Source organism: Pelobates fuscus, chromosome 10 (genome assembly GCF_036172605.1).
Source record: "Pelobates fuscus isolate aPelFus1 chromosome 10, aPelFus1.pri, whole genome shotgun sequence".
Taxonomy (NCBI): Eukaryota; Metazoa; Chordata; class Amphibia; order Anura; family Pelobatidae; genus Pelobates; species Pelobates fuscus.
The window spans coordinates 39,290,157-39,306,287 of NC_086326.1; the positions used below are offsets into that span (position 1 = coordinate 39,290,157).

Here is a 16,131-nt window from a genome sequence, read left to right on the forward strand (position 1 = left end):
GGGCTGTGGGGGCTGCAGAGAGATGTTACTTACCTTTCCTGCAGCTCCTGTCAGCTCTCTCCTCCTCCGCCGGTCCGTTCAGCACCTCGGTCAGCTCCCAGTGTAAATCTCGCGAGAGCCGCGGCTCTCGCAAGATTTACACTGTGAGCTGACAGAAGAGCTGAACGGACCGGCGTAGGAGGAGAGAGCTGACAGGAGCTGCAGGAAAGGTAAGTAACATCTCTCTGCAGCCCCCACAGCCCCCATTGTCTGTATTATGGCAATGCAAATTGCCATAATACAGACTCTGACTCGAGTATAAGCCGAGTTGGGGTTTTTCAGCACAAAAAATGTGCTGAAAAACTCGGCTTATACTCGAGTATATACGGTACATATAATCTATACTTTTTAATCTGTCTTTTATATGTATATAAACAATCTGTCTTGCTTTTGCAAAATACCCTTTTAGTCCTTATAATGATTCTTTTCATTTTTTATTATTTATTATGTTTTTTAGCTGTTTTAATTTGGTTGCTACCCCTTTAAGTACTTTTATTCTATGTCATTATTTAATGTGTTTTATTTATACATAACTTTTAATTACTTAGTTGCCATTCTTAATATGGCTCCTTATACTCCTTTTTTTTTACCTTCCCAAGATGGCTACAACTGGTTCTTTAACAAAATCTAATTTCTTTTGCTCTAACCTAAACGGCAGCTATTCGCGGCCGTTTTTCACTACATTTCCCACGAGGCTGTGCGGTCCAACTCATGAAATGTGGAAGTGCCGCAAGTCACGTGACATATTTCAAATGCTAAATTTTATACTTTCCCACGCTCGTTTTCGCTAAATTCATAGCCCAAATAGGTTGGGACACTATAAAGAATCTAGCTAGAGTATTAAATATGTGTTTTAAATTTGTGTTATTTAATTTTATTTTAACTTAATTTTATTGGCTGGTACCAATTTTGGCGCCAAAATTCAAATCACCTATGTTCCTATATAACACCATGTGCCAGGTAGTGTATGTAATTCCATTTGATAAAGTCTGTTGACGAAACGAACGCGTTATGGAAATTTTTGTGTATTTTAAATATTAAAGTATTTTGGTCATTTACTTGTGCCAATTACCTTTTTTAGATACACACATATATATATATATATATACTCTATTACTTATATTCTATCCTGGCCTTTTATTACTATTTTTATCTTTTTTTTATCTTTTTATTGGTTTTAAATATCTGCCTGGAAGGTTCCTGTATCTAAAGAAATCCTAGGTGGGGATCAATCCACCTATGCTGACATCATAGAGCAGTCGGTCTGCTCTTTATTTGTAAGTACGTTTTATTTTTAACCTATACCTACACTGTTATACGGTGAGCACTATTGGCTGCTTTCTTTCTTTATTTGAGAATTGGACATCAGAAACGGAGCGATACCCACGACATATCTCACAAGCGGGGATTATACCGCTTTACCCAAGAGCTGGATTAAAGCTCTTGTAAATGAGAGTTCTCTACCATCATAACTTTCTATGCCCATTTTTGAGCCATACATATTGCACTATTGTTTGTCCCTTTCTTTTATTTTTCATATAAGTGGACACGCTATCACACTTGAAGATCTCAAGATCATATGTAAGGATTAACCAATTGGACTCCTTTTACTTGGACTTTGCTATCTTTTATTAAAAGACTTTTTAATTATTACTTATATTTTTACTTTGCATTTTGTGGCGCAACCTTTTTTACTATTGTTTTACACTTGTCTTGTTTTAAAGGATTTTGAGGGATTCCTTTTTAAAGGGTTGCTGCCTATAAGTTGACCAGCGCTGTCTCATTGTTATATCTTTTCTACCTCTATTCATAAGCCAACTGGCAACAGTATTAAAGTCAAGAATATTGTATAGAAATAACACTGATGCAAATGTGTCTGTACTGAAAAAATAGCCTTTAATTGCATTTAATGAAACTTTGTTCTCAAAGACTTCATCCAACTAATCTTCCAAATAAATTATGCCAGTCTTAAAGTCATATGTGCCTTATAAAGTATGCATATAGGCTTGTGCAAAATAGCAGCTAAATGTCAACTGAATATTTATTCAGTTTAATATATTTTCACTGTAGCATCATAGACATCTTCTGAAAAGACAAAACCATTGCACTTCATGGAAATGTATCCCTATCTCTTACAACACACTCTTGGACAACAAAGACCATGGCAGGAAACAGAACAAATCATGAACAGATATTATTAGAGGGAACAGTGTCATATTTCAATGCACAATTTATGTGATCTATGTCACATGATGCCACCCCAAGTGGCTCCAAAAAATTACCAAGTCGAGATAACAATAAGAAGTCATAAATACTCGAACCACACCAGTGTTAGGATGGGGCAAGATTTATAACACACAGACATCAGTGTTCCTTCAAAGTTTAACACTCTGGGTTCCTGTGCCTGAACATGTATATGATCAGGGCCGGACATGGGAGACAAAGCAGCCCTGGAAAAAAAATATGCCATCCCCAGAAATCATTGTGCCATATATTGTCACATGCAATATGTAAGGCTATGTCTTGCCACCCCAGATGATTGAGTGATATATATATATATATATATATATATATATATCTTGACAAATTTGCTTTGAATCTAGGCGTGAGGGGTGCAGTGCATGTGTGTATTCAGAATTATGTGTGTATTCGGAAGTCTTGATGTGTGTATTCAGCAGTGTGTGTGTGTGTGTGTATTTAGCAGTCTGTAAGTATTCAGCAGTCTGTGTGTATTCAGTAGTCTGTGTGTGTATTCAACAGACTGTGTGTATCCAGCAGTCTCTGTGTGTATTTAGCATTCTCTGTGTGTGTATTGTATGTATGTATTGCATAATTTTGTTGTGTAGGGAGGGCCCGAGTGCACTGCTTTGTTGAGATGGCACTGTTAAGGGCTCATTTCCAATCTTGTCTCTACTTTTTCATGGGCCAGCTACTACTCGCTAAAGGTGTGAGTTAGTGAGTGTTACCAGTGGGGTACCTCAGGGGTCTGTATTTGGACCCATTTTCTTTAATATTTGTATTAGTGATACTGCAGAAGGTCTTAATGGTAAGGTATGTCTTTTTGCTGATGACACCAAGGTATGTAACAGGGTTGATGTTCCAGGAGGGATAAGCCGAATGGCAAACAATTTAGGTAAACTAAAAAAAAATTTCAGAGTTGTGGCAACTGACATTTAATGTGAATAAGTGCAAGATAATGCATCTTGGACGTAAAAACCCAAAGGCAGAGTACAGAATATTTGAGTCCTAACCTCAACATCCGAGAAAAGGGATTTAATGGTAATTATTTCAGATGACTTAAAAGTAGGCAGACAATGTAATCGAGCAGCAGGAAATGCTAGCAGAATGCTTGGTTGTATAGGGAGAGGTATGAGCAGTAGAAAGAGGGAAGTGCTCATGCCATTTTACAGAACACTGGTGAGACCTCACTTGGAGTATTGTACACAGTACTGGAGACTGTATCTCCAGAAGGATATTGATACTTTAGAGAGAGTTCTGAGAAGGGCTACAAAACTAGTTCACAGATTGCAGGATAAAACTTACAAGGAAAGGTTAATGGAACTTAACATGTGTAGCTTGGAGGAAAGACGGGACAGGCGGGATATGATAGAAACATTTAAATACATACAAGGGAATCAACACAGTATGGAGGAGACTATATTTAATAGAAGAATAACTACCACAACAAGATGACATAGTCTTAAATTAGAGGGACAATGGTTTAAAAATAATATCATGAAGTACTACTTTAGTGAGAGGGTAGTGGATGCATGGATTAGCCTTCCAGCTGAAGTGGTAGAGGTTAACACAGTGAATGAGTTTAAGCATTTTTATTTTTTAATTATTATTTTAATATGTTTTTGTTTCATTACATTTTTTTAATATTATTATTATTTTTTTATTTTATTATTTTTTATTTTATTATTTTTTTATTTTTATTTTTTTTATTATTATTAATATATATACACATTTTTTCGTCCCCCCTCCCTGCTTGCTAGCTGGCCAGGGAGGGGGGCTCTCCTTCCCTGGTGGTCCAGTGGATGGGCACTGTGTAGGAGGGGGCTGTGGGGGCTGCAGAGAGATGTTACTTACCTTTCCTGCAGCTCCTGTCAGCTCTCTCCTCCTCCGCCGGTCCGTTCAGCACCTCGGTCAGCTCCCAGTGTAAATCTCGCGAGAGCCGCGGCTCTCGCGAGATTTACACTGTGAGCTGACAGAAGAGCTGAACGGACCGGCTTAGGAGGAGAGAGCTGACAGGAGCTGCAGGAAAGGTAAGTAACATCTCTCTGCAGCCCCCACAGCCCCCATTGTCTGTATTATGGCAATGTAAATTGCCATAATACAGACTCTGACTCGAGTATAAGCCGAGTTGGGGTTTTTCAGCACAAAAAATGTGCTGAAAAACTCGGCTTATACTCGAGTATATACGGTACATATAATCTATACTTTTTAATCTGTCTTTTATATGTATATAAACAATCTGTCTTGCTTTTGCAAAATACCCTTTTAGTCCTTATAATGATTCTTTTCATTTTTTATTATTTATTATGTTTTTTAGCTGTTTTAATTTGGTTGCTACCCCTTTAAGTACTTTTATTCTATGTCATTATTTAATGTGTTTTATTTATACATAACTTTTAATTACTTAGTTGCCATTCTTAATATGGCTCCTTATACTCCTTTTTTTTACCTTCCCAAGATGGCTACAACTGGTTCTTTAACAAAATCTAATTTCTTTTGCTCTAACCTAAACGGCAGCTATTCGCGGCCGTTTCTCACTACATTTCCCACGAGGCTGTGCGGTCTAACTCATGAAATGTGGAAGTGCCGCAAGTCACGTGACATATTTCAAATGCTAAATTTTATACTTTCCCACGCTCGTTTTCGCTAAATTCATAGCCCAAATAGGTTGGGACACTATAAAGAATCTAGCTAGAGTATTAAATATGTGTTTTAAATTTGTGTTATTTAATTTTATTTTAACTTAATTTTATTGGCTGGTACCAATTTTGGCGCCAAAATTCAAATCACCTATGTTCCTATATAACACCATGTGCCAGGTAGTGTATGTAATTCCATTTGATAAAGTCTGTTGACGAAACGAACGCGTTATGGAAATTTTTGTGTATTTTAAATATTAAAGTATTTTGGTCATTTACTTGTGCCAATTACCTTTTTTAGATACACATATATATATATATATATATATATATATATATATATACTCTATTACTTATATTCTATCCTGGCCTTTTATTACTATTTTTATATTTTTTTTATCTTTTTATTGGTTTTAAATATCTGCCTGGAAGGTTCCTGTATCTAAAGAAATCCTAGGTGGGGATCAATCCACCTATGCTGACATCATAGAGCAGTCGGTCTGCTCTTTATTTGTAAGTACGTTTTCTTTTTAACCGGTGAGCACTATTGGCTGCTTTCTTTCTTTATTTGAGAATTGGACATCAGAAACGGAGCGATACCCACGACATATCCCACAAGCGGGGATTATACCGCTTTACCCAAGAGCTGGATTAAAGCTCTTGTAAATGAGAGTTCTCTACCATCATAACTTTCTATGCCCATTTTTGAGCCATACATATTGCACTATTGTTTGTCCCTTTCTTTTATTTTTCATATAAGTGGACACGCTATCACACTTGAAGATCTCAAGATCATATGTAAGGATTAACCAATTGGACTCCTTTTACTTGGACTTTGCTATCTTTTATTAAAAGACTTTTTAATTATTACTTATATTTTTACTTTGCATTTTGTGGCGCAACCTTTTTTACTATTGTTTTACACTTGTCTTGTTTTAAAGGATTTTGAGGGATTCCTTTTTAAAGGGTTGCTGCCTATAAGTTGACCAGCGCTGTCTCATTGTTATATCTTTTCTACCTCTATTCATAAGCCAACTGGCAACAGTATTAAAGTCAAGAATATTGTATAGAAATAACACTGATGCAAATGTGTCTGTACTGAAAAAATAGCCTTTAATTGCATTTAATGAAACTTTGTTCTCAAAGACTTCATCCAACTAATCTTCCAAATAAATTATGCCAGTCTTAAAGTCATATGTGCCTTATAAAGTATGCATATAGGCTTGTGCAAAATAGCAGCTAAATGTCAACTGAATATTTATTCAGTTTAATATATTTTCACTGTAGCATCATAGACATCTTCTGAAAAGACAAAACCATTGCACTTCATGGAAATGTATCCCTATCTCTTACAACACACTCTTGGACAACAAAGACCATGGCAGGAAACAGAACAAATCATGAACAGATATTATTAGAGGGAACAGTGTCATATTTCAATGCACAATTTATGTGATCTATGTCACATGATGCCACCCCAAGTGGCTCCAAAAAAATTACCAAGTCGGGATAACAATAAGAAGTCATAAATACTCGAACCACACCAGTGTTAGGATGGGGCAAGATTTATAACACACAGACATCAGTGTTCCTTCAAAGTTTAACACTCTGGGTTCCTGTGCCTGAACATGTATATGATCAGGGCCGGACATGGGAGACAAAGCAGCCCTGGAAAAAAAATATGCCAGCCCCAGAAATCATTGTGCCATATATTGTCACATGTAATATGTAAGGCTATGTCTTGCCACCCCAGATGATTGAGTGATATATATATATATATATATATATATATATATCTTGACAAATTTGCTTTGAATCTAGGCGTGAGGGGTGCAGTGCATGTGTGTATTCAGAATTATGTGTGTATTCGGAAGTCTTGATGTGTGTATTCAGCAGTGTGTGTGTGTGTGTGTATTTAGCAGTCTGTAAGTATTCAGCAGTCTGTGTGTATTCAGTAGTCTGTGTGTGTATTCAACAGACTGTGTGTATCCAGCAGTCTCTGTGTGTATTTAGCATTCTCTGTGTGTGTATTGTATGTATGTATTGCATAATTTTGTTGTGTAGGGAGGGCCCGAGTGCACTGCTTTGTTGAGATGGCACTGTTAAGGGCTCATTTCCAATCTTGTCTCTACTTTTTCATGGGCCAGCTACTACTCGCTAAAGGTGTGAGTTAGTGAGTGTTACCAGTGGGGTACCTCAGGGGTCTGTATTTGGACCCATTTTCTTTAATATTTGTATTAGTGATACTGCAGAAGGTCTTAATGGTAAGGTATGTCTTTTTGCTGATGACACCAAGGTATGTAACAGGGTTGATGTTCCAGGAGGGATAAGCCGAATGGCAAACAATTTAGGTAAACTAAAAAAAAATTTCAGAGTTGTGGCAACTGACATTTAATGTGAATAAGTGCAAGATAATGCATCTTGGACGTAAAAACCCAAAGGCAGAGTACAGAATATTTGAGTCCTAACCTCAACATCCGAGAAAAGGGATTTAATGGTAATTATTTCAGATGACTTAAAAGTAGGCAGACAATGTAATCGAGCAGCAGGAAATGCTAGCAGAATGCTTGGTTGTATAGGGAGAGGTATGAGCAGTAGAAAGAGGGAAGTGCTCATGCCATTGTACAGGACACTGGTGAGACCTCACTTGGAGTATTGTACACAGTACTGGAGACTGTATCTCCAGAAGGATATTGATACTTTAGAGAGAGTTCTGAGAAGGGCTACAAAACTAGTTCACAGATTGCAGGATAAAACTTACAAGGAAAGGTTAATGGAACTTAACATGTGTAGCTTGGAGGAAAGACGAGACAGACGGGATATGATAGAAACATTTAAATACATACAAGGGAATCAACACAGTATGGAGGAGACTATATTTAATAGAAGAATAACTACCACAACAAGATGACATAGTCTTAAATTAGAGGGACAATGGTTTAAAAATAATATCATGAAGTACTACTTTAATGAGAGGGTAGTGGATGCATGGATTAGCCTTCCAGCTGAAGTGGTAGAGGTTAACACAGTGAATGAGTTTAAGCATATGTGGGATAGACAAAGGCTATCCTAACTATAAGATAAGGCCAGGGACTAATGAAAGTATTTAGAAAATTGGGCAGACTAGATGGGCTGAATGGTTCTTATCTGTCATCACATTCTATGTTTCTATGAGTAGTGTTTGTTTACCAGCAGCCAAATTGCTAAAGCAGCTATTAAGAAATAGCAGTTGCCGCTACATACGGTCTGCCACTAAGTGGTGGCTCCTGCTAAAGCCAATAGATAGTATTTGTTACAGAAAAGTTATGGGTACTTACACGGCATGTGTTTTGGTTATTTACCAGCAACAGGCCAATCTGTAAGTGGCCATAATCATTGCAAGCTGGCATTATTTCCTGCTAGCTGGTAAAAAAGCAGGGTTGGACACCTGTTGGCAAATAGTAACTACTACGTCACACTGTCTTCTCTTAATAGTGACAGAGTATGGCTTCTGTTTACCAACCACACAGGAAATAAAACCTATATTTGTAGATATTATTTAGACCCCCTAGTGTATTTACCTAAGAGTGTTTTGACATATTTGTCATTTAACCATGTTATCATCAAACCGGATGGTTAGATTTAATGTATTGTCTTTTTCACACACATTTCACATACATATTGAATGCTGAATTTCATAGGACTTGTGCTTCCTTCAACTTTGTAGACCCAGATTTGTATACGGTTGCATCTCCTAAATATATTAATACTCTACATGTATACCATGGCCAGGATTTTGAGTAATTTATAGGATCAAAATGGAGACAGTTCAGCATTAGCCTGCCAAATGTATTGTAAAGAAAGTCTGTTGAAAGACCTGCTGCATTAAGTGAAGCATCTCATCTCACCGTGACAGCCTGTGACAATGCCAGGATGTTAAAAGTACCCTCTGTAACACTATTTTTGGACTTCCTCATGTCTGAGGCAGCAATAAAGAAATGTCACTGTATGTACTAATATCTTAAAATTTTTATTAATTTATTACTTACTTATACCATATAAGTGTTTGCTTTTTTCTTTTTTACTGATTGTACTTTCATGGTTTTGATCAAAAGATTGTGATATTATAAATTGTATTTTTTATATATTATCATTTTGCTCACTTCATTACCTTTGTTGTAACATGTTTCTTCAAAACATATCTTTTTCTTTTATATTTTTCAAATTAATAAATTACCTTTTCTCAAGCAATACTAAACTTTTTACACATTTCTAGTGATCTTTCCACTGTGTTTAAAACAGTTGACTAACCGCTTCCCCCACCTTAAAAGTGATTCACTCATTTGACATTTGGCACAACAAATTTCTGGTTTAAATTGTATCTCCTACTCAAGTACCTATTCATCTCTGTCTTCATTTTCTGCTGGCATATCCTCTTCTATTATTGCCCCCATGCTCTCCTCCATCTACACATTAACTATCGACAAGCTAATTGATTCACTCGGATTTCAAAATTACTGTTGTGTTTCATGGCTCTCATGACATAGCCACCTCTCTACAGGAAAAGGTTGGACTGGAAAGTCTAAAAAAATATATATATGCCCATCTTGAAAGACGACATACTTTTAAAATTGTCATAATTTTTTTGTAGAAAACTGATTTAGCAGGTCTGACCATGTAAGGTACTACCGACAGAAAATCTTAATTTAAATGTCATTCTCAATAAGCATAGGAAGAATCAATTCACCAGTTAAGAAGGTAATTAATTTATTAAACTCTCTTATACAATGAATTTAGTTTGAAGCGATGGTGCTCTCGATCCAGTCATTGTAGTTGCAGACCTTGGTATAGACTCCAGGGTAGTTGGTTAGGGCACAACCATATCCCCAGGACACAATACCTTGGAGCTCACCTGTACAGACCACGGGGCCACCAGAGTCTCCCTGAGGAGAGAAAGAGATTTTGAAATACTTAGAAGAAAAATACAGTTTATGTGAACTTTAATTTAAAAGATCAATAATGATAGTCTCATGGATTTCAAAATTAATTTTAGTTTCCCAACAAAAATTCAAAATACAAGAGACGTGGCTAGGATACCTGGCAGGAATCCTTGCCGCCTTCAATGAAACCAACACAGATCATGTTATTGGTGATTTCTCCAGGGTAGGCATTGCTGCAATCAGTGTCACTCAGGATGGGGGCATTCAGGCACTGAAGGAGATCTGGGTAATTGGCTGAAATAAATTGAATTAAAAACTAAAATTGAAAATTATTAAAAATGTATACACCAAAATTTGTAACTAATGTACTTATTTATTTTCTACTTCCATTAAGTATTTCCTATCTCTAAATTGCCTTTTTAACAGTAGACAGTGTTGAATGGAATCCCATCAATATTCTGAATAAAACGTGAACCGTGAAGTGGGACTCTATAATTTAAAGTGACTATACAAGTTTACTAACTCAAAAATGTGATAAACATTAGACATGTGCACTGGAAGAAATTTTGATGTGTTCAGTTTATTTCTAAATTATTATTTTTTTTTTGATCCATCAAAATTATCAGTAGTTATCTAAATTAGACAGTTTGTCGGTCTTAGATGTCATTGCACTGTTTAAAGAGTGAAGCAGAGAAGACCATAGAGACTAAATGTTATTTCAAACACTGTCTAACCCAAAGTGTATCTATATGGCCCAGAGATCTTGTCATATATAAGGTAGGGGTGAGTTTTTCAATTTTTTTTATTTTTTTTAATTATTCTTCCTTTAACAAAGAAACGTGACGAAAGGATTATTATATTAAGAAATAGTGTCCTTTAAGGCCAAAATAGCCAACGTAGAATAATTCAGCTTTGCTTTCTTTTTTTGCAATTTGAAATTCTATTTGAGTTTACTTGAAACTTTAGAAAATAAAATTTAATTTTTAAATGCTTTTAAAACAGTATATCACTTCCTGTGTATGTAATTTCTGTAATTTCAGTCCTTTATTAGATTAAATATATCAGCACTAATTGTATTCTCACTAGCTTGGCAACATTATTCTGATAAATTGATAACAGTTTAATTTGTTTTTTTTATCCCACTGCTAAAATATATTAGTTGTTGAATAGAAAAATGTATGGAATATTCTAATGGAAATCTCTGATGATTTTGGAGTTTTCACAGCGATGAATTGATAAATCTTTAATATACTCCCCTTAAATGATTAAATGATCAAACATATCGCATGCCAAAACTATATATATATATATATATTAGTCTTAAAGGATTAATTTCTCCAACAATTCCTTTTATGAACTTACAGCCACTGCTAAGTGTGTTTCCCCAACCAGAGATCAGACAGTTGGTGCCAGTGGCCGCACAGCTCGAAGGCAGAGGTACTGTGTTTACGTAAGAGTTGAGCGTTGCAGGAGAAGAAAGCTTGATTAGCATAATATCATTATCCAGGGTTCTGGAGTTGTACTTGCTATGTCTGTAGGTCTTTGCTGAGTTGATGAATTGCTCGGTGCCATCACTCACAGCAATGTTATGCTCTCCCAGTCTGACTTGAATAGTTCGTCTTAAAAGAAATGTTGACAAATTGTAAAAATCTTAGTTATATTATATTTGGATACTTGAGTAACATATTTAACTGTAGATGGTTAAACAGTTATTGTTTATAAATACATTAAAGAATAACTTTCATTGTAATTAGAAAACAGACGGTGCCAATGTAACCTCACCACACACATGTGCTTTAAGTGGTACAGTCATCGTCAGGGGACTTTTCATAGCCCCCGAAAGTGACATAGCTGCTGGTTGTTCTGTGGCCGAGGAGGAGGCAGGTAAAATGAGTTTTACTTACCTAAACCTGTCCTTCACAGGCACTACCATCCTCTTCTGATGGGTCCTCTTCTGCTCCTGATGCTTCAGCAGTACTCTCGTGCATTTGTGAGTACAACATTGAGGTCTATGTTTAAACCTGCAAGACTGATGGCGACTCAGGGATTGACACTTCCTGATGGTGGTAGCTCTGTCCAGTGTCAAGAAGTGTCAGGAGGAGCGAAAATACTTAGATAATCCCTGCTTTGTCTCATTATATTTTTTGACTGGGTTGGAATCAATTTGACTATTTCAAAATGATCATATCTATATGAAAACCTTTTTTTTTTGTCGGGGGGGGGGGAGGTGGGGGGTGTTAGTGCTTCTTTAATTATGTGTATGTTGACTAACTGATGTGTCCCCTCTGTTGATTTATCTCTAATCCTCTTCATGATCCCTTACATTCCCCACATCCACTAACTCAAACTCACTTCATTTTATTACACATTAAAAGAGGAAAATTTAACTATATATGCTGGATGCTGTAATGACCCATAGACTATTTTGTGAATACCGAGTCCCATTTTCCAATGGCTCTATTATTGAATCTTTGCCATGGGCAGTGATGATAAGCAGCTGGTGATCTTCCTCTGCTTCCTACCTTTCAACTTGTCCCAAGAGAAATGGCAAAGCAGACAGAGGTTGAGCCCTGGATCCTGGTGGCTGGAGACCTAGTTATGTAGTAGAAGCCATGACAGAATGTAGCTAGATGGTTCCAAACTATCATGTGGGAACAAAAGCTTTGATCTAACTGAAGAAAATCTGAGAGACAGGAGTACTCTTTGAGATATTGGTAAAAACAAAGAAAGGTTGCGCCAAAAAAAAAATTAAATAAAATAAAAAACAAATAAAAGATAATAATAATAAAAAAATAATAATAAATAAAAATAAAATTAAAAATAATAATAGGTAAGTTCCAATGAGTATCAGGAGATCAGATGAATATAGTCACTAATTCCGCTGTGGGGGTGATTTCTCTTGTTGTAGTAGTTCACACCGTCTCGTGATATGGAAAACACAAGAAGAGAGGACCAATCGTGCGGAGTGTATACAGTTAATGTAGCAGTATTAAAACATATATATTGCACTAACATTTGGATGAGCTATAGCCAGCTCAGGGTTTGTAGGCATATAGCGGAATAATCCCCGCTTACAGGATGTGTCGGTGCTTGTCCTCCAGGGGTTTTGTCCAACTCTTAGAAGAAGAAGGAGATAAAAACAGCAGATAGTGCTCTCTGATAATATATATATGAGGTAGTGAATAAAATGAGATAAAATATACTCACAAGTGAAGTGCAGGTCACACTGCACTTTAAAGATAGCGTTAGTGGTATAATCCCCACTTCAGGATATTTAGTATAAAAATGCCAGGAAAAAGTTGAAATAGTAAAAATTATAATAGTGTGCAAAAAATTATAGTGGTACAAATATCTAACCAAAAAATCATTTATTTTATAAATAACATAATATAAATAACCACAACGCGTTTCACCACTGGGGCTTTATCAAAATGGTATGAGATATTGGTTTGTTCTAGTGCAACATGTATATTTCATGTTTCTCTGTAGACATTAAAAAAAAAAAAAAAAAATACTGTATTTCACCGCATAATAGTCATAATGGTCGTACCCTGTTTTTTCAGTCCAAAAATTGGTTCAAATCCAATTCATCACATAATAGTTGCATAGATTCATATTCTTGAAAACTGATGGCAAACATCCTACCGATCTTATACTTAAGATCATTATTACCTATCGGTTTATCGTATTTTAGTACATTTTATCTATGCAAAGCTTTAGGAATGTGTATGTTCTTAGTTAAAACGACAGGAGGACAGGGATCAGGATCACTATTGAGAATCAGGTATCAGGATCAGAGTTCTTGTAATGAACTCTGATCATGTAATATGCATGTTCTCTGCAGTTATGTTATTAGCAACTATAATATTATCAGCAACTATTAAAAAGCTGTTAAAAAATAAATAAAGCTTCACGTAATGGTCGCACGCCACATAATGGTCGCACCCTCATTTTTTAGGAAAGGAATCAGGCATGAAATCTGTGACTTTTATGCAATTAAATATGGTACTTACCCTGTAAAGCAATGAGCAGCAGACACCACCCATTGGCTGTTAATCAGGGAGCCGCCACAGAAATGGTAACCAATGTTCAGAGAAGCAATGTATGGGACAGAGTTCTTGCTGCAGGTGGAACCTCCTACAATCTTATCATCGTCCTCAAATGCAGCTATAGAGAAAGTAAAAATTTTATTTTCAGAAATTCACTGTCTTAATAAAAAATAGCATTTATATTCAAGTCTATATATTACTTAGAAACCAGAAAACTTTAAAAAAGAATATGAAAGTGTTTCATTAATTGCCTACAGAATATGCTGAATAATAATAACGTAACTCAAATTTTCGATACAGAGAAGGTATAACATCATAAACAATTAAGAAAACATATTCTCACGTAATATTATAATATAAATAAGCAAATATATATTCTCTTGCACAGTTTAAACAATATTCTATAAAATGATTGTTTTGACCAGTAGCATATTTAGGGGGCAGTTCCCCTGGAGAGAAAATGGTGGTGGGGATACACGCAGCACCCCAGTCCCTCCTGTTACTCTCTGTAGCATGGATACACAGGACCCAGTTATAAGATTTTATTATCCTTTACTCCGGTCTAATAGGGACAGGGAAGAAGCTGCCTCCCTTATACAGGTAGAAGTGGGGCAAGTTTTATGCTCCCAGGACCCACTGCCTGTTAACTGCTGTGCCTCCAGCCCCTACTCATCCCTCCCCAGTACTCATAAAGGTAAAAATTAAAAATAAATATGTCACCTGCAGCTCCCAAGAGCACACAGATCAGTATAATCCTCATAATGAATATGTGTCTGAGATGTGTGATTGTTAGTAATTCATCTTGTATTTATGTATTATCTAACCTGAGGTGCACCTATGTCCTTCAACCCTGTCATCATGTTGTGTGCATTCTAGTTTACCTGTAAGTATCGGATTACAAGCAAAAAAAAAAAATATTATCAATAACCTTGTATGTTGGATTATTTTAGGAAGGGAAAACAGTGTGGGTTTTTTTTTTTTTTCGATTTTGGGCTCAGAAGAAAATTATTTAGAGAGATTTAGAAAAATTCAAATGTGTTTTAAATATGTATATGTTAGGGGTGACTGGAATAAGTATTTTTTATGTATATAGCTTCTTGTATTAATGGCTCGCCGTAATACACTTCTTTTTCAACAAAAAAATGATACTTAAGCTGACGTTCTACAAAATGAAAACACTTTAGTACAAAATTGAAAATATTGTCATCATTCCAATTTAGCAAAAATGGTTAGACTGAATTAGAGTCTGTAGCAAATCGCACAGATTACTGGAAGACTGGGTTAAAGTTTAGTGCCTGCTCTTTCTGCACACATTGGTATCTAGATTTGATCGTCACTGAACATCAAAGTGGGCTGTATATCAAAACTGTGATCACAATTTCTTCAACGCACTTTCCACTGATTTTTTTATGCATATTTTGAGAGTTGCTTGCAAATACCCTCCACAGAATGTTCTGCCTTCTAGATTGTAAGCTTGTTTACCCCTTAAGACCGCAGCCAAATGTACAAGTTGTGAATGAAACAAAATGTAAACAAAACCTGGCATTTGCGCTATATGTCTGTCCAACCGTAATTCACCTCTTTCATATTAAATGCACCTCCCCCTTATTATATATCATTTTATTCAGAGGAAACAGGGCTTTCGTTTAATATCAAATATTTAGCTATGAAACATAATTTAATATGAAAAAATGGGAGAAAATAAGATTTTTTTTAATTTTTTTAGTTCTACATGACATTTTAACCCCTTAAGGACACATGACATGTCTGACACATCATAATTCCCTTTTATTCCAGGAGTTTGGTCCTTAAGGGGTTAACTGTCAATGTCATAATACTGTTTGCTTTTACTGCAATAAAATACACATATTTGTATTCAGCAAAGTCTCACGTGTAAAACAGTACCCCCTATGTACAGGTTTTATGGTGTTTTGGGAAGTTACAGGGTCAAATATAGCATGTTACATTTGAAATTGAAATTCGCCAGATTGGTTACGTTGCCTTTGAGACTGTATAGTAGCCCAGGAAATAAATTTACACCCATAATGGCATACCATTTGCAATAATAGACAACCCAAGGTATTGCAAATGGGGTATGTCCAGTCTTTTTTAGTAGCCATTTGGTCACAAACACTGGCCAAAGTTAACGTTAGTATTTGTTTGTGTGTGAAAAATGCAAAAAACGCCAGTTTTGGCCAGTGTTTGTGACTAAGTGGCTACTAAAAAAGACTGGACATACCCCATTTG

At 35.9% G+C, this 16,131-nt stretch overlaps 1 protein-coding gene across 1 annotated transcript; it reads right to left on the reverse strand.

Annotated features, from left to right (window-relative positions):
• Window positions 1-9,637: 9,637 nt before the first annotated feature.
• On the reverse strand, window positions 9,638-14,688 carry LOC134575333 (trypsin-like). The gene is made up of 5 exons (XM_063434611.1): window positions 14,605-14,688; window positions 13,849-14,002; window positions 11,198-11,454; window positions 9,993-10,129; window positions 9,638-9,838 (listed from the first exon to the last, which is right to left on the reverse strand). Exons 1-5 carry the CDS (start codon window positions 14,642-14,644, stop codon window positions 9,689-9,691), a joined length of 738 nt encoding a protein of 245 aa, XP_063290681.1. The 5' UTR covers window positions 14,645-14,688; the 3' UTR covers window positions 9,638-9,688.
• Between the last annotated feature and the right edge of the window lie 1,443 nt (window positions 14,689-16,131).